The sequence below is a fragment of the Oculina patagonica genome, chromosome 5, assembly GCF_052425735.1.
Source record: "Oculina patagonica isolate OP01 chromosome 5, crgOcupat, whole genome shotgun sequence".
Lineage (NCBI taxonomy): Eukaryota > Metazoa > Cnidaria > Anthozoa > Scleractinia > Oculinidae > Oculina > Oculina patagonica.
In genome coordinates this window covers 3,951,057-3,971,147 of record NC_135762.1, presented here as the reverse complement: position 1 = coordinate 3,971,147, position 20,091 = coordinate 3,951,057, and the positions used below count along the sequence as shown (strand labels likewise).

The 20,091-nt window shown below is 39.5% G+C and overlaps 2 protein-coding genes across 5 annotated transcripts in view; both read right to left on the bottom strand.

Annotated features, from left to right (window-relative positions):
- Positions 1-20,091, bottom strand: part of LOC144654884 (uncharacterized) — a 29,251-nt gene that overhangs the window by 4,372 nt on the left and 4,788 nt on the right. The window contains exon 1 of one of the 4 annotated variants that reach the window (XM_078515121.1): positions 814-902. The exons of the other annotated variants lie outside the window; for them this stretch is intronic. The gene's annotated coding sequence lies outside the window, so the exon portion shown is untranslated. Of the gene's footprint in view, positions 1-813; positions 903-20,091 lie in introns of those variants that run through there. 4 annotated transcript variants of the gene reach the window in all.
- On the bottom strand, positions 9,057-20,063 carry LOC144654881 (uncharacterized). Its single transcript, XM_078515118.1, has 2 exons — positions 19,975-20,063; positions 9,057-9,867 (listed from the first exon to the last, which is right to left on the bottom strand). The coding sequence occupies exons 1-2, from the start codon at positions 20,037-20,039 to the stop codon at positions 9,183-9,185; spliced, it is 750 nt and encodes a 249-aa protein (XP_078371244.1). The 5' UTR covers positions 20,040-20,063; the 3' UTR covers positions 9,057-9,182.

Here is a 20,091-nt window from a genome sequence, read left to right as displayed (position 1 = left end):
TCATCTTCGGTTTTATTACAATCACAGACCGGGTTTTCATGTTACGTCATAAAATTCTGAAATCAAAATTCACTAGGCCTGCTAAATTTCCGTTGTCATTAGGCGAAAGATAAACTGAAAATATATAGTTTTGCAAATTTCCAGATCGATAGTGTCATTCGTTTTTAAAACAGAGCATTTTGAATATTTGAGTTCTCCGTCGTATGTGACATCAAGCTGAGTGCCGTGACAAAGCTGTTTTGTTTGAAAAAAGGCCTTTCCTTTCCATTTTGTGCAGAATGAACATTTCAGATATAATAAGTGGTGTTTATATGAAAGTGTACTAGCTCTTAAGCCAAGGATGGCCGCTGTTGTAAACAGAATTGAGTTCCAGATGGTTACTCTGACATCACGGCGGCCATTACTGTGTCCCTCAGCAGGACACAGTGATGGCGGCTCCATACTAAGCTTTATAAATTTGCGTGGAAAGGTTCGGAAAATAAATCGCGAACGGTACACCGCACAGACCCGAAACTTGGAGAAATTGTTTATCTATTTATCATCTATAATAGTTGAAATTCATAGCTTCTGTTGTTGAATGGTTTCGAATTTATTTTTTGATTGCGTGACAGTGAAAACCAGCAATTATGTCTGGGCGTATTGTTATATCTGCCTAGTTCGATCATTAACTTATGATTACTAATTGGTTTATACTTCGAGAGGTACTACATCCCGCGCGCTCACTTTTAACCGTATTTCCCAGCCCTTACGAAAAAAGAGAGAGGCCTCTGCGGAGGAGAGAGTCTTATAAACATAATAAAAGACGTAACTTACTGCACTGCAATTATTTCTTCTTTGATGAACCTCTTCTGCGTCAAGTCAGATCTCCGTTAGTAGTTGGTACTCTGTTGCGGATACGATCTTCGACGTTCTCTCTTTTAAGGGGTCCTAATTACCTAATTAGAAAAACAAAAATGACAGCTGACAGTTAACAGTTGACAAATGAGCCATAAAGGTAAACCCGATCATTGAGCAGAGTTTTCTAGCGAGAGAATATTGCCTAGAAACAGCATATGCCAAACGGCGTTTCTCCAGGGAAGGCAGAGTTTTCTACATTCAAAATACCTAAAAATTATTTCTTATCAGATAAATTTTAGTTCACGATGCTTTTGATAAGTCTTAAGTTACAAAGAATAGAAACGTGACGGAATGAAATATTGTAATGAGAAAACAGAAAATTCTGACAGTTGACAGTTGTCAAATGAGTTATTAAGGTACGTGCGATCACTGAGCAGAACTTGCTAGCGCCAGAATGCTGCCTAGAAACAGCGCATGCCTAGTGCGTTTCTCCATTACTGAGCAGAGCGTGCTATCGCTAGAATAAAAGTGCCTAGAAACCTCACAAGCCAAGCGGAGAGTTTTCTACATTAAAAAACCTAAACATTACTTCTTTAAGCAATAGACCGTACTTTCTAAGGGTTGACCTGCGTAATAAAACCACGCGGGATGTTGGAAGAGAATTCAGTGACTGGACTAGGAGAACACGAGAAAAGCTTGTAAATCATTAGCCTCCTTCGCAGACGTTCTTTGGGCTCGTCACGCGTTTCTTCCCCACGAACTTCTGTAATACGATAGACGGGTGCTGATTCGTTTTTTCATAACAAAGGCAAACCGCCGACGAACAGAAGTGGAAGCTCGGTTAAGCAGACGTTCGTAGGGGAGAAAACGCGTTACGAGCCCAAAGAACGTCTACGAAGGAGTGACGAGCATTAGGTGAGTGATTTACATGCTTTTAGAGTATTCTTCCAACATCCCAAGTGGTTTTATTACGCCAGTAAACCCCTGGAAAGTGCGGTCTATTGCATTTATAGAATACTAAACTATAGAAAACATTTCTCGAAGAAATAGAAACCTTGTTAAAATTTCGAGATCAAATACTTGGTTATTCTCAACACACTCATCGAATGACTCGGTCAAAAAATCAAAGCGGCTGAAATTGTCAGGTACCCAGACGTCCAAAATGTGACACCAATGGGCATTTTGATCTGATTTTTGGCAACATAGCTATTTTTACTAAATCGAGTACGCTGATTTCGAAAATCAATGTTGCCAAGCTTAATTCGTGCGTTAAGATGATGTTTTGATGCATTTAATTATGACGTCATGGTCCAAATAAGGACTTTTCTTTCCTTTAGCTATTTTAAGCATAATACATCCAGAAATTCATTTAAAGCATTGTTAGTGTACTGTAAAAATGATTTTAAGATTTTTCTGAGAGTTTTTACGCTGTTTCTGTGATAATAAAGCCCTTCAGTGACAATTTACCACGCCCTCTCAAACAAAATTCACCCTATCACGGGAACCTTATCACTGGTGTAGTTTTGTTATTTTGTCAAAGAACAAATGCGATTTTTTGTATTAACAAAACACTGTAGTTGCAATAAGAAAGAAAAATGTTGTCGTCTTGCCACGCTGGAGCTACGAGCTAGCGAGCATCAAGAATGACGCCATTACAATTTTCATATATCAAGTTTCCCTTGTTTCAGCATTTCGTGTAAGTTTTGTGGTAAAATAAATGGAAATAACATCATAGTTAATGTCGTAATATATCATCGTTGTTATAGTTAGAGATAAAACTTTATTGTTTGTCTTGTATATTGCTGAATCTAACTTATTTCAAAATGCACTTTGTCTGTTTTAGGCTCATGATAAAGTCTTTGGTTGAACGCATGTAAAATTAACGAATTTAAAATGATCATAACATTGCTCCTTGCTCTCACGTTCAAATCTGTCTATAATATTTTTAATCAATATTATAAATATTTTTAATATATCTTCTGAACTTTTTCAAAAACACTGAACTAATATTGCTTTTAAAACAAGTTTCTTTAAAGCGCTTTAGCGCAGGTTGATATAGCAATTAGCGTCGGTCTTGGTGCATCTGCACAGCCCAGTGCACATGACATGCGATTTTCTAAATTCATAGCGAAGAGGCACATATATAGTCAGTGGTCAGATTGAGATGAGTTTCGTCCCGGGATGAAATAATTTTCATTTTATATGAGCGTGTTCATCCCGAGATGCTGGGGTGTAAGTCGTCCCGCCCGAGTTGAGTTCATCTCACCCGTGCATACATTACTATAAATTTCATCCCGGAAAGACTGTTTACAGGGCCTTTTTTGTTTCACGTTTCATCCCGGGATGACATTTCATCCCGGTGATGAGTTTATCCTGGGAAGATATAACTCATCCCGGGACGAAATCATGTAGACAGTAACAAGACAATGACCAGACACCGAGATGAATTCATCCCGGGACGAAAGTCATCCCGCGACGAAAACTCTCATGTAAAAGACCATATTATACATTCAACAAGCAAACGTTTTCTGCGGAGGTAGTGGTGTCAGCTTTGAGGACATCTTCGCCGACCGAGGAGAGAAGAACAAAGTGTTCTGTGAAAACTCTCCACAGATGAAAGAGGTGCTGTTACAGCCGGTGATGGTGTGAGATGGAAACAATAAACTTGATGACGAGTTATCAGGAAGATTTACTGAGACATTCTCTAAAGTTATTTACGTTGGATTCTCTGAAGGTTCTGCCCATATCCACACTGTTGATGAGAGCTTAGCGCGATCGATGTGCCAGAAGAAGTAACAAGAAGTATTATGTTGTCGACATGCCTGCTAAGACTGTCAGTCAAAGAGAGTCAGTGCCTGCGAGATAAGTTCATCTGAGAGAATTCGTGCGAAGTCCGCTTTGTTGTCTCCTAGTGCGCCAAAAATGCTCGCCACTTCATCGGCCCGGGGGGGGGGGGGGGGGTACTTGGGTCAATTTTTGTTGGGTATGTGCCGCTGGCCTCTCAGAACCCCTACCCCATTATAGTCATATTCTATGGCCAATTATAGACCCCATCTTATTAGTCACTTTTGGGTGAATGTAATTTTCACGACCCCAACTTTGTCACTTTCTGGGAGCCGTTTGTCAAATATTGAACAACAGCAATTTTTTGGCGAATCTTTCCGTTTATAAATCACAACTTGCCAGAATTTTCTTACTCTTAAAATCCCGGAAAAGTGTAGCCCCATTCTAGTCACCCTATAAAAAGTGCTTGAAAAGGCGAGCCCATTATGGTCAGTCCAGTCGTGAAAATGCGACCCCATCCAGCGGCACATCCCCATTAGCCCATTTATAGGAAGTGCTCCCCCCCCCGTGTTCATTGGCCGCAACTGAACTTCTTACGTACTTCAATGACTCTGCCCACAGGCCGCGCCGTGTTCTCGGGGCGTCGTCTTCTTGTCGTTGCTTTTATGGAGTGCCTCCCATTGAGTAACACATCCAGGACCTTTCCGTAAAACAGTGTACACGTAACATTCCGCAAAGCCACCGAAAGCATTTGCATTTTTTGGTTTGCCAATAGCTGCCACCATAATTAGTATGCTGCCACCAGGGCGAAGCCATCGAAGAACAAACTGACTCTAGGCACTTGACCTTTTCTCTGAGAACGTCTGCTAAAATTGACTTGTTTCACACTTGTGGGTTCATTTCTGCGAGAAACAGTGGCACCGGCATTATACCTCAGATGCTACAATATGGCTTGCATGTTTATCTCGCGCCTGCCTTCATACACCGTCACAAGACAACATAGAATACTCTGGTTTTCATGCAAATTTAAAGTCTTACTCTTTTTGGGGCTAGTTGCAGCACTTTTGACCTCATAAAGGCTGGCAAATAGAGGTGGATTATTCTTGCGAACAGGGTCACGAAAGTTTGTCTTCCATCCCTTCTTCCCGTTCCCGTTCTTCCTCTCTGTCTGAAGACAGTAGGCACCCTTCCACGAATCGTTCAAGCTGAGACTGTCCAATCGAAAGATCTTGTTTTATTTCTAGAGTCACGAGATCTTTCTTGGCATTGTTTTGCAATGTCTTATTTGTCCGTGACAAGAACAACCCGAATTTTGTTGTGTGGAGATGTAGAGAATTCTCAGCTTCATTATCTTGCTTCTGTCTCTCCTTGCCACTCTCTTTCTGGATAAAAGCAGTCGTTATGGTGTATGTGAAACATCGCTGATGTTTGTGGAGCAATTCAATTACAACTTTCTATTAATACAAGAATCACATTCATTTTTCAACAAATGATAACACTATGATACCCGTGATAAAGTGAATTGTTATGAGAGGGCGTGGTCAATTCTCACTGGACGACTTGATATTCATAGAAACGGTATAAAAACTGTCAGAAAATTCTTAAAATTATTTTTACAGTATACTAATAATGTTTTAAACGAATTTCTGGAAGAATTATGCTTAAAATAGCTAAAGGAAAGAAAATTCCTTATTTGGACAATGACGTCATAATTAAATGCATCAAAACATCATCTTGACGCAAGAACTAAGCTTGGCAACCACACAGCGGTCAAACGCAGCGCGCGTGCGCAGTTCCTGCGTAATTCACGCCAAAATTTTCCATACAAAGTCTTAAATTTTTCTTAAAGTTAACGCCGTCCCTGGAAAGTTAAGGTTTATACGCCGCTTATGGATTGGAAATTTGATAATTCATCTCCACTGAGTGTCCCAGCTTGAACTGTTCCTTCACCGTACTGTTTCTTTAACAATTTCTTACAAAAGTTTGCCCACTTTCAAGTCGAAAGTTCGAGGCGGCGAAGACCGGATGTGACGTCAACTTTTGCGTTTGACCGCCGTGAACTTGGCAACATTGATTTTCGAAATCAGCGTACTCGATTTAGTAAAAATAGCTATGTTGCCAAAAATCAGACCAAAATGCCCGTGGGTGTCACATTTTGGACTCCTGGGTACCTGACTAAAAGAATAAGACACAGGTTAAGCTACACGCTTAGAATTTTACTGATCAACACGACAAAAATTTTTAAAAAGTAATAAGTTATAATAGTCAAATGAAAGGAAAGGAAAATGACAATCGGTGAAAAGCAGAAAATTTGTTCAATGTTTTAAAAGTACTTTCACGAGGAAATTGGCCGGAGTCATTTTTCGCGAGAGTAAATAAGGACTGCACGGAAAGTTTGCAAGTTAACAAATTTCACTGACTGGCGAAATTTGTATTTCTTCGTAGGTTATTTGCCGAATTACTGACTTTACAGAAAATGAAGCTTTAATCATTTACTATGACATTATATACATGCACAGTACTGCTTTGTCCAAACTCATTACACAAAAGTAAACCTTTTTAATCAATTTTAGAAAATAAGAACCTGTTTCCAAATTTGAGGCCCAATTGGTTCTTATAAAAATGGTATCAAATTTGCAAATTTTAGCCTGACGAGAAAAATTTATAATAACGTTAATCGACGTTTCGATGTATCGAACATCATTTTCAAGATTAAAAAGTTTTTAAGTGTTCAAGTTTTTAAGAGTTGAGTTTTGAATAATAATTAAGTTTCATTCCAATGTGCGTGTTGGTTATCTAAATATATTAGTCATCTGTAAATAACTTCGCGCGAATCGAGTTCGATTGCACTTTGAGTGAAGATTTCAGGTCTTTGATGTACAGCATTTCGTATAATAAACATTCAAACTTATTTCGGCATTTCCGGAGAACTGAGAAGTTGTCCGCGATGTTCAAATGCTCGATCCCATGATGTTGTTTGATGTGTTTTCCAATTGAAGACGTTGATCTGGCGTGTTCGTTAATGCGTTGATGCAGGTGTCGATTTGTGAAGCCGACAAAGTTCATTTCGCATAGACCACATTAAAAGTAATAAACAACGCATTGCTCGTTAGCAATCTTCGGTTTAGTCGGTTCTCTAGTCTTGAGGATGTCACCGACTTTCTTGCGCGTAAACACGGGTTGCAGGGAAACGCCGATTTTTGAACCAAGGCTGTGTAGTTGTCTCCTTGTGTTTTCCGTGGTTTTCTGATTAACAAAGGGAAGGGAAAACATCACTTCTGGAATTGTGTCATTGCTCTCACTTGTGTGTGCTGTAACATTCTGTGTTCTTCCTGTAGCTAGACTTGTAATGAATGTGTTGATGGTGGTGTCAATAATCTTTGGTGGATAACGGAGGTTAGAGGACGTTAATTTTATAGCCTCACACTCGTCAACGAAGAGTTTCCAGTTCCACTTACACGCACATTGGAATGAAACTTAATTATTTTTCAAAACTCAACTCTTAACAACTTGAACACTTAAAAACTTTTTAATCTTGAAAATGATGTTCGATACATCGAAACGTCGATTAACGTTATTATTAGTTTTTCTTGTTAAGTGCTTTTAGCCTGACAGGTTCTTAAACTGGCTAAGGTTCTTATGGTTTAGCCGAATCTTTTGTCCTCGAGAAAAAAATTGGCGATAGTGTAGAAAAATTGATATTGGAATGCTCGCTCTTGGCTAAAAGTCTACTCTAATCTGAAAAGATGGAGGGGTCTTGTTCTCGAGCTACTCTCTTTCGAAATCTGTGGTTTATTTTTTTTCTTTGAAGTCTTTTTCAGGTCACTGAAAAAATTATGACACAGGATTTTGTCTACATTTTCGTGTAGCTCTCAGTGCAGAGGCGAAGATGAGGTAGTAAGAAATTTTCACATGCAAAAGTGACAGTTCTATGCGTGCAGTATGCAAATAAATCTACCCAGAGACACGGAGGTAATAACTCGATCGTCAACGGTATTTCATTAAACATCAACAAGAGCGAATTGTGAAGGGAAATATGTTTTCAAATAAAGGTTATTAAACTACAAATGTGTCAAATCTCCAAAATTCGCACGTAGAAATCTTGTGCGCTTCCAAGGAAAAGGAAGCTCGTGTCTACCGCGGCAGCATTGTACAGGAAAAAAAGTGGTTAATCACTGACAGCAGAGGCATCTTCGAAGATTCATGTATATTTTAGAGGGAAGGCAGAGTTTTCTACATTTAAAAATAACATAAAAATTATTTCTTATCACATAAATTTTAGAAGAAAAAACGTAACGGTACAAAATATTTTAATGAGAAAACGTAATATTAGAAATTGAAAATTAGCAGCAACGAAAAATAAGCACGAAATTACTGACAGCTGACAGTCGTCAAACGAGCTATTAAGGTACGTGAGAACACTGAGCAGAGCTTGCTACAGAATAAAAGTTCCAAGAAACAGCAAATACTTAGCGGGATTTGTCTGCGTGTCAGACCAGCCACGAAAGTATTTAACAATTTTACACGTTACGCAATTGGGAATGCTTACGCGATGTAAGGCCAGATTGCACCATCATTTTGACGCTAGCGGGACTTCGAACGCGATGTTCGACGAGTTAGCTTTCACCGAAAGGTCTCTGAAGAGTCTCTTGGCGGAGACGAAACATGCGTGTCACACCAGCCACGAAAGTATTTAACAATTTTACACGTTACGCAATTGGGAATGCTTACGCGATGTAAGGCCAGATTGCACCATCATTTTGACGCTAGCGGGACTTCGAACGCGATGTTCGACGAGTTAGCTTTCACCGAAAGGTCTCTGAAGAGTCTCTTGGCGGAGACGAAACATGCGTGTCAGACCAGCCACGAAAGTATAAAAAAACTGGAGCTGAAAACTAGAAATAAGGTATATCCTGTAAGATAAATATAAAAGTTCAAATGTCGCCTAGAACTACTGAAAAATCGTTACGGTAAAAAAGATATAATTCTTATCTCCTGTTTGCTCATTAAAACATTTCATACCGTCATGTTTTCTTCTTCTTTGTAACTTTAGACTTATCTAAAGCATCGTGAACTAAAATTTTTCTGAATATTCCAGTCACTGAATTCTCTTCCAACATCCCGCGTGGTTTTATTACGCTGGACAACCCTTAGAAAGTACGGTCTATTGCTTAAAGAAGTAATGTTTAGTTTTTTTAATGTAGAAAACTCTCCGCTTGGCTTGTGAGGTTTCTAGGCAGACATATTTCCAATAAAGTTCAGGGCTAGCGTTTGCAAAACTTCATTTCGCCGCAATTGAAAGCGCGCACGAGCAGAGCATCCATAACTGTTCCATAACTTAGCAAAATTGGTAAAACAGTCAAGCCAAGAGTTTTTGGAGGTCGCGTACTTACATATGCCCGTATGTTTTGAAGAAACAAAACACGCGTTTTCTGTCACACTTTTAGGTCATTTTATTTGTAATGCTTGAAAGCAGATACAAATAATCCCCACAAACGTTATCTATTCTACTACTACTCTTCACGTTTGCTTGATGGGGAATGCAATGCTTGTTCACGGCTTCACGGTGCACAGAGCACTCGAACAAAGGCACGCTTGGAAGCATCGCTGTACGTGTCGCTGGCAAAGCGAATGCCTCTCCCTGGCTCCAGCTCGTTGACTGCGCGGATTATCAGGCCGTTGTTAGGCACGCCGCTGCGCCAGGCTTTTGCTGCCGGTGTGATGTCGAACTCCACGAAGCGGGAGAAGGAGCCGGGGTGGGGGAAGATTGTAACCGGATTCCAATCCTGAGGGATTGCCTCGGCGTCGGTGCCATCCAGACCCAGCCATGGAGAGGACCAGTTCGCACTGGAAGAGCGCTTGGTGCTGGTGGCCTGAGACTCCACCCAGGATTTTTTTACCAAGTGCGCCTGCATATAGCGAGGGATGTAAGGAGTCGTGGTGATGGGATGCCAGCTAGGCTTGTGCGCGTAGACATAGTACAAGTACATCTTTGCAGATTTTATCTTGATTAATTCGCAGGCACTTGGAAGATTCTCAAACTGCACCAGGGAACGCTTGTTGGCAAACTGCGGGTGCTTGGATACCAAGAGGTACTGCAACCAATTCATGTTCGAGTTTGAACGTTCCAGCGCCACATCTTGTACCACCTTGAGCGTGTACAGTGTTCCCTTGCCAGTGTTATAGGTTGTTACACCTTGCGTGACAGGAACGAGTAACGCCATCAACATGAAAGCTTGCATCATGCTGTTAAAACAAAAGGATGATACAACTTAGCTGTTTCTGCTTTACGCAGAAATGAAGAAGGAACAAAGTCAAGTCGGACGAAAAACTTCTATTAGCAGTCCTCATGAATTTTCCTACCAGCAGGGTTGAATTTCAAGCGCCTTCAACCGGGTCATCCTCAACCTCGCCCCCAGGGTCTTCTCCGTTTTCAAAATGGCAGTCGAGCCGCCATTTTGAAAAATCATCGCCGAGAAGACCCTGGGGACGAGGTTGCGCCATCCTTGTACCCATGGTATTTGTCATTCTCGTCCCCATAGCCCTTTCGTTTCTCTTAGCCGGCTTGGCACGAGAAAACGGAGGGCTCTGGGGACATAGGATTTTTGAATTAATTCGAATTTTTTTGATTGGCTGTTTGGAACAAAGAATTCCTAAACGGAAGTCGAAAACGTAACGACTCTCTCATACATTCTTTTGTAACGTCGTGACTGCATACATGAAGACCGGAAGTCCTAGAATCTAGGACTGGAAATCCTGTGTCCCCAGAGCCCTTTGTTTCCTCGTGCCAAGGCCCAGCCGGCTAAGAGAAACGAAAGGGCTATGGGGACGAGAATGGGTATTTGTTCTCTTTGACCAGGGATCGTTCCGTCAAGCTTGCGCAGTAAGGAACGAAGACTATTGGTACGAGAGTCATGAAATTGAGTGAGATGACACGTGCATTGCCTACCCGAATATAAAAACTGGGAATGAGGTTTGAGTCGAGGCGGAGAGAACTGCGAACTGAACAACGTTTAAAGAAAAACGTAAAAAACTTTATAATTGTAGTAACCAAAGTGGTCATGATCATGCCTGAAGCAATGAAGAGTGATCTTTGCCATAAAAGTGAGAGAGAAAGGGCACTTTGTAAGATCTTTGCTGAAGACAGAATTTACTCGAACATAGTGAACCGCTGGTCCCAGAACAAATAAACGCAAACTTCTTTCTTGGAAAGACAGCGGAAAGGTACTCAAAGTATCTTGCAATACTTGGGGGTTTTGAGGTTTTTGTCGTAGCCTTTATAAGACAAAAACCTCTAAGCCCCCCAAACACGATGAAATGGCCCAAAAGGACAACAGAAACCAAGAGAAGGTGTGTTTTAAACTCCATACAAAACTTTTAGAGCGCTCGAATTCCCAACGGCCTAAATAGTGACACCGCACACTTCAAGTAGTCACGTCACACTGGATACTCTTTCATAAATCATTCATATGCTTACATAAATCATTCATACGCTTACAGAAATCATTCATACCCTTACATAAATCATTCATACCCTTACATAAATCATTCATACGCTTACATAAATCATTCATACCCTTACATAAATCATTCATACCCTTACATAAATCATTCATACGCTTACCGTACATAAATTATTTTCTCGAATCATGAGTTTGGGACGCCTGCGCCCTAAATAGAATACGTATCAAACTTCTGTTTAGGATTTTGGCTGAACCAGTCTAGCTTTCGCTTCTTTTATGGCCTTATCTATTGTTTTAAAGAAAGGGTCTCTATTGTTCGTAAGACAAAGGTTAGGAATCACTGAGGGGTAGCCAGCTCACCGAGCGCGAAATTCAAACTTTCTCAGAAGCGACAAATGTTGCAAACCCAGCCTTTGCAGGGGAGGGTGCGGTAATGCTTGTTTGAAGTTTATGCCATGAAGAGCGAGGGCTGGACAGGAAGCAAGTGAAAATTTCATGAACCGACTCTGAATGTTGATTAAAACTTTCCGAAAGCTTGAGAGCCATTGCAACTGCAGCTTCTTCTAGAATTCACCCTCCCCCCCTAAGCTAAATACAGTTCGCTTACCACTGTGGACAGGGGATTGCTAGCCTGCGGGAGCGAAGAGAGGCGGCTAGATTCGCCGGCTAGGGGCTTGCCTAAAAATTGAGGTTCGTCTTTCGTTTCGAAACGATTGCATACATCTGTTTGGGTTCATTTTGAGACAAAACCTTGTTGTTGGGAGTTTCAGTTATGTAGACTTTTTTCTTTTTTCTTTTAAGGCAAGAACTTGTTGGAATTTAAGTAGTGTGGTCTTTTTTCGTGACAAGTTTATTTAAATCTTAATATCAGACATAAATCTAAAACAACGTTTTTATCGTGTAAATCCAATATTTTGAACGCTTCTTATCTTTAAAAATGATTCTGCATAATCGGAAGATATCAAGAGAGATAAAAAAATTAGTAAAGTTATTTCACAAATGTCGTGTTCCTTTTCCTGAAAATGAGTCCTAAGCAACTCAGTTACAACAAGAAAGGAAAATACTTGGCCATTCAGTGAGATGTTTATGTAAACTGTAACTAATTGATTTTTACGAACTCTACGGCCGTTTTAGACCGTGCCTATAACACATGGGTCAGGAAATAGTCAATATTGAATTCTGCGATAGCCATGATAGCTGACTGAAAACTTCGCAACTTTTTTTAATTTTTGATTAGCTTAATTCTTGCGCCAACTAAAAGCTGTGTAAGACACCATTTACCAATTTGCTTTTTTAGACGATATGTTGTTCAAGGTTAAGGCGAATTACCTTTGCCTGTCAGAGGAGTTCACGATTCAGAATTTTTGGACACACCTTGGTTAAACAAGAGCTCTTAGAGCTTGCAACTGCGCTGGTCTCGTGAGCACTTTAGGGAAGCCATGTGGGGGGAACAAAAAATGCACCCCCCTCCCCTTATCCCCTTTACCAGCGTCGAACAATGTTGCGACTGACAAACAAGATGGTAAGAAAACACCTTGCGTGACATTTCATGGTTGACTAGTTCCATCCGAAATTAAACATTTTTCTTATATGCTAATGGTGGCCAAATTTAATTCCCACGATCCTGATCCGTGAAACAAAAAAATCTTTTAAATCAGCATCCAGTGTTGTCTTGAATTACCGTTTAAAGATTGAATAACCAGCTCCGAAAATGGAATATTGTAGCAGATAATTAAATCAAATTTAAGAAGAACGCGAGATCTGTGTTTTGCTGAATGGGAATTCCCCGGGGAATTAATTTAGCAATTGACGTAACCCTTGCAAGTCAGGGCATGTTTGTCTCAGTGGTTTTCCATCAGATTTCAGAAATCCTATAGATGACACAGCTCCAAAAATAAATAACGCTAAAAAATCCATATATTTCACACTTAACATGCTAAGTTTAGACCAGAGGATTTGTTTAGTTTCCGTTTGTAGCAGATTTAAACCTTTCAGAGCATTGCGTGATTCTTGCCAATCAGTGCCTTGTGAAAGTAAAAATTTGTTAACGCCAGCACATTCCAGGACACAAACGTATTGTAAATAAATGTCAATTCTTGCCCACTAAAGCGTATTTATTTAAAGCGTGAAATTTTAGTATTTTCTTCGATTCAAACGCTTCAAAATACTTCACACTGAATTTTGTAAGTAAAGATTAATGGATTCGCAAAGATTTGAAAGGTAGCTGATAATAGCTTTGAAAAATTACGTGACTCGAGGTCTAGCCGATCGAAAGTGAAACTTGTCATGTCAGCACATTCTTTTACACCAACGTAATGGTATTTATTCACAGATTCTGGCCCGCTGAAATATATTTTTCTTTCGACGCATGAAAACTTAGAATTTCCTTTGAATAAAACGCTTCAAAATCGAATATTTCACACTAAACATTCTTTGTAAAGACAAAAAATAAGAAAATGTTTCCATTTGTTACTGATTTGTAGCTTCTGAACATGGCGTGACATGAGCCTGACCGAGTGGAGGTTTGGTGCAGGTCACCGACAAAACGAAAAATAACAAGAGCTCTTAGAGCTTACAACTGCGCTGGTCTCGTGAGCACTTTAGGGGAGCCATGTGGGGGGAACAAAAAATGCACCCCCCTATCCTTATCCCCTTTACCTGCGTCGAAAAATGTTGCGACTGACAAACAAGAGTGTAAGAAAACACCTTGTGTGACATTTCATGGTTGACTAGTTCCATCCGAAATTAAACATTTTTCTTATATGCTAATGGTGGCCAAATTTAATTCCCACGATCCTGATCCGTGAAACAAAAAAATCTTTTAAATCAGCATCCAGTGTTGTATTGAATTACCGTTTAAAGATTGAATAACCAGCTCCGAAAATGGAATATTGGAGCAAATAATTAAATCAAATTTGAGAAGAACACTAGACCTGTGTTTTGCTGAATGGGAATTCCCCGGGGAATTAATTTACCAATGACGTAATCCTTGCAAGTCGGCATGTTTGTCTCAGTGGTTTTCCATTAGATTTCAGAAATCCTTTAGATAACACAGCTCCAAAAATAAATAACGCTAAAACGTCGAATATTTCACACTTAACATGCTAAGTTTAGACCAGAGGATTTGTTTAGTTTCCGTTTGTAGCAGATTTAAACCTTTCAGAGCATTGCGTGATTCTTGCCGATCAGTGTCTTGTGAAAGTAAAAATTTGTTAACGCCAGCACATTCCAGGACACAAACGTTATGTAAATAAATGTAAATTCTTGCCCGCTAAAGCGTTTTAATTTTATTTAAAGCGTGAAATTTTGGTATTTTCTTCGATTCAAACGCTACAAAATACTTCACAAAGATTTGAAAGGTAGCTGACAATAGCTTTGAAAAATTACGTGACTCGAGGTCTAGCCGATCGAAAGTGAAACTTGTCATGTCAGCACATTCTTTTACACCAACAAAATGTATTTTCTACTGGTATGCAGTCAATACAGTTCATTAACAGGTTTTTGGTTATTTATTTCGCTGTGTATGACACGCCGCTTGGGCGTGTCCCTTGGGTATCTCTGATTGGTTTGATAAGGTATTTATAGACTGTTCAGAGTTGTTCAGTCCTCTCGCTTTCGCATTCCATGCTGACATTGAAGTTGTAAACCCGAAGTTTTGAGTAATCCTATGGTTGCAGCAAGAGTCTTCAAATCCAGAGTTAGTCAATTAAGTGTCCTCCCTGTTCAAGAATTACCTGTCGTCCTAGTTCGGATAGTCAATTAGAATTCGGAGGAAAGTCGAAAATCGACATTGAAGCATTGTAGTTTAAATTCATAGTAATTATAAGCTGTTTGAGTTGAACGTTCGCTCAGCTAGAGATCAGCCTGGATAAACCGTCAGAAGTCTGCAAGCTGGTAACGGAAGGAGGACAGCTCACAACGACGCGGCAGAAGGCGATAAATCTCGCGGATAGAAGCAAAGACGAGTGGTCGGCTCTACATGTGTACGAGTCGGACGAGCTTGCGTGTCAGAAGATGCAAAGAGAATTGACTGTCAGCCGAAAAGAAGAAGGCGGATTCGGACGCTAATTTCGCAGTATTCTCAAGAGGTTCTAACCAACTAGCAATTTAGCCTTCTCGCGGTAAGATCTTATATTTTTTACTTTGTGATGTCTCGCGTAGGTTGGATTGCCTGAGCATCCAACCATCATTCCCTTGGTGTGTATTTTTTGCAGTATTGAAGAAGAAAATAATTTACGTTCGTTTGAGCGTAGCGAATTAGAACGTAAATGGTATTTATTCACAGATTCTGGCCCGCTGAAATATATTTTTCTTTCAACGCATGAAAATTTAGAATTTCCTTTGAATAAAACGCTTCAAAATCGAATATTTCACACTAAACATTCAGACTTCAAAAGACAAAAAATAAGAAAATGTTTCCATTTGTTACTGATTTGTAGCTTCTAAACATCGCGTGACATGAGCTTGACCGAGTGGAGGTTTGGTACAGGTCACCGACAAAACGAAAAATAACAAGAGCTCTTAGAGCTTACAACTGCGCTGGTCTCGTGAGCACTTTAGGGGAGCCATGTGGGGGGAACAAAAAATGCACCCCCCCCCCCCCCTTATCCCCTTCACCCGCGACGAACAATGTTGCGACTAACAAACAAGATGGTAAGAAAACACATTGCGTGACATTTCATGGTTGACTAGTTCCACCCAAAATTAAATATTTTCCTTATATGCTAGTGGTGGCCAAATTTAATTCCCACGATCCTGATCCGTGAAACAAAAAAATCTTTTAAATCAGCATCCAGTGTTGTCTTGAATTACCGTTTAAAGATTGAATAACCAGCTCCGAAAATGGAATATTGGAGCAAATAATTAAATCAAATTTGAGAAGAACACTAGACCTGTGTTTTGCTGAATGGGAATTCCCCGGGGAATTAATTTACCAATGACGTAATCCTTGCAAGTCAGGGCATGTTTGTCTCAGTGGTCTTCCTTCAGATTTCAAAAATCCGTAGATGACACAGCTCCAAAAATACGTAAAGCTAAAAAGTCGAACATTTTAAACTTAACATGCTAGGTTAGTTTCCATTTGTAGCAGTTAAGCTTTCAGAGCATTGCGTGATTCTTGCCGATCGGTGCCTTGTGAAAGTAGAAATTTGCTAACGCTAGCACATTCCAGGACACAGACGTAATGTAAATAAATGTAAATTCTTGCCCGCTAAAGCATCAAATTTTAGTACTTTCTTTGATTCAAACGCTTCAAAATACTTCACAGTTTTAAGTAAAGACCAAAGGATTCGCAAAGATTTCAAAGGTGGCTGAATAGCTTTGAAAAATTACGTGACTCGAGCCGATCGAAAGTGAAACTTGTCATGTCAGCACATTCTTTGACACCAACGTAATGGCATTTATTTACAGATTCTGGCCCACTGAATTATATTTCTCTTTGAAAACTGACCCAATGACAATGTTTTGTAGTTTCTATACTGTTAGTATTATTTTTGCCCTTATTTTGGTTTTCGTATTACAATAGGCGGTTGTAAAAATGCAGCGACTGACAAACTTTGTGTGACATTTCATGGTTGACTTGTTCCAGCCGCGATTAATAATTTTTCATATATGCAAATTCTGGCCGAATTCCCATGCGCGGACGCTGAAGCTGTTTTTAGCACAGAGGGTAATTTCCCTGGCATACCGAATGACGTAAGCGGTACAGGGCATGTTTGTGAAGGGAATTTTTCTTCATATCTCTAAAATCCTTCAACGACACAGCCAAAAAATAGATTACGCAATAAATTTGTTTAGTAAAGACCAAAGGATTCGCAAAGATTTGAAAGGTAGCTTAAAATAGCTTTAAAACATTACGTGACTCGAGGTCTAGCCGATCGAAAGTGAAACTTGTCATGTGAGCACATTCTTTGACACCAACGTAATGGCATTTATTTACAGATTCTGGCCTACTGAATTATATTTCTCTTTGAAAGCGTGGAAATTTAGTATTTTCCATGAGTCAAATGCTTTAAAGTCGAACATCTCACACAAAACATTCTTTGTAAAGACAAAAATAAGAAAAAAATTTCCATTTGTTACTGATTTGTAGCTTCTAAACATCGCGTGATTCAAGGTCGACCGAGTGGAGGTCTGGGTCTGGTCACCGACAAAACGAAAAAAAACAAGAGCTCATAGAGCTTACAACTGCGCTGGTCTCGTGAGCACATTAGGGGAGCCATGTGGGAGAACAAAAAATGCACCCCCTCCCCTTATCCCCTTTACCTGTGTCGAACAATGTTGCGACTGACAAACAAGATGGTATAACGAAAACACCTTGCGTGACATTTCATGGTTGACTAGTTCCATCCGAAATTAAACATTTTTCTTATATGGCCATCCCAATAAAATGTTTCGTTTCCCATCGCCCGACCGACCCATTTTTTTCGAAATGTAAAAAAAAAAAAATCCAGATTCACTAGTCAAAGAGGCAAGTACTTTAATTTACAAGCACACGATCTTGTTTGAACTTGTTTTATTAACAACAATTGGTATGATGTGATGTCCTTGTCATTAATAAACCAACGATACTAAGTTTTTCAAAGGCTGTTTCGTGCCAAGGGCATTAACGATTGTTCCAACATTCTCAGCGAGATCGACTGAAACAAAATTTTTCGGTTCTGCATCTCCTGGCTTCTTAAATGAACCCAGACCCCTTAACGTGTTCATTCCTTTTTTTTTTTTTTGCCCGACCGACCGACCCACCATCACAAGAGACGGGGCGATGGGAAACGAAACATTTTATTGGGATGGCCTATGCTAATGGTGGCCAAATTTAATTCCCACGATCCTGATCCGTGAAACAAAAAAGTCTTTTAAATCAGCATCCAGTGTTGTCTTGAATTACCGTTTAAAGATTGAATAACCAGCTCCGAAAATGGAATATCGGAGCAAATAATTAAATCAAATTTGAGAAGAACACTAGACCTGTGTTTTGCTGAATGGGAATTCCCCGGAAAATTAATTTATCAATGACGTAACCCTTGCAAGTCAGGGCAAGTTTGTCTCAGTAGTTTTCCATCAGATTTCAGAAATCCTATAGCTGACACAGCTCCAAAAATAAATAACGCTAAAAAATCCATATATTTCACACTTACCATGCTAAGTTTAGACCAGAGGATTTGTTTAGTTTCCGTTTGTAGCAGATTTAAACCTTTCAGAGCATTGCGTGATTCTTGCCGATCAGTGCCTTGTGAAAGTAAAAATTTGTTAACGCCAGCACATTCCAGGACACAAACGTAATGTAAATAAATGTAAATAATTCTTGCCCGCTAAAGCGTATTTTTCTTTTAAAGCATGAAATTTTAGTATTTTCTTTGATTCAAACGCTTCAAAATACTTCACACTGAATTTTTTAAGTAAAGACTAAAGGATTCGCAAAGATAAGAAAGGTAGCTAATAATAGCTATGAAAAATTACGTGACTCGATGTCTAGCCGATCGAAAGTGAAACTTGTCATATCAGCACATTCTTTTACACCAACGTATTTGTAGTTATTCACAGATTCTGTCCCGCTAAATTATATTTCTCTTTGAAAGCGTGAAAATTTATCATTTTCCATGAGTCAAACGCTTCAAAATCGAATAATTCACACTTAAGAGTGTTTGTAAAGACAAAAAAGGAGAAAAAGATCAGAGGATACGTAAAGTTGTCAAAGTGAGAGTTGTCATGTCAGCTAGCACATTCTTTGACAACAAAGTAATGGTATTGGGAATTTCCCTAGCATACCGAATGACGTAAGCGTTACAGGTCAGGGCATGTTTGTGAAGGGAATTTTTCTTCATATCTCTAAAATCCTTTCAATGGTACAGCCAAAAAAATAGATTACACTTAAGAGAGAAATACTTCACAATATATTTGTTAAGTAAAGACCAAAGGATTACATTACGTGACTCGATGTCTAGCCGATCGAAAGTGAAACTTGTCATGTCAGCACATTCTTTAACACCAACGTAATGGTATTTATTCACAGATTCTGGCCCGCTGAAATATATTTTTCTTTCGAGGCATGAAAATTTAGAATTTTGTTTGAATAAAATGCTTCAAAATCGGACATCTCACGCTAAACATGCTTATTAAGACCAAAGCATTTGAAAATTTCCCATTAGTAAGTGTTTTCTAGCTTTTAAACCTTGCGTGACCCCAGCCTGGCCGAGCGGGGGCATCAGTCTGGTCACTGAGAAAAAAAAAAAAAAAAAAAAAAAAGGACGTGCAGAGCAAGAACTGCGCAGCGCAGTTAATAAACCGCGTGCAGAGCAAGAACTGCGCAGCGCAGTTAATAATAAACCCCGTGCAGAGCAAGAACTGCGCAGCGCAGTTAATAATAATAAACCCCGTGCAGAGCAAGAACTGCGTAGCGCAGTTAAAAATGGTGTTCGTTTGTTAAAGCAGGGTGCATAATGAAACGTATAAATCGAGTTTTGAGGAAAAGATAATTTCTTTTGTTATATCGACAGCAATCACTTTCAATTGCAATTTTCAGTATTTCAGACTAATTCTTGATGACATTTTGAATACTTGCTTTCAGTTTGGTATTACTCAAAGTTACGGAAACAAATTTTGTTTTAAGTTTCTAGTGATCGCAGAGCGAAGAAATTGCCGTTTCTTTCCACTCATGATAGAAAAGAGTGCAAGTCCAAGCGGTTTTCTAAGAAACTAAAAAGGAAAAAACTATCAAAACACGCGAATATAATCGAAAAAAAAAATTAGATCTGTGTGGCAGCATTTGAGTTTTCCATGCATGCAATGTTTCGGTGAACTCTTGTATCTACAACGCTATACTTGCTTGATTTTCTTCTTGAAGCTTTGCGCTTGGATAAGTGATAGACGAAACGAGAATTTTGACGCTCACCTGAAAATTAAAGTTTGCTTTGAGCTGCTTTGGGATTCAGTTCTGCACGCGTCAAGGGATCGCATGAGATAACTAAACGCGTGCACTGAATCAGGTTTTTACACTCGAATGATATCG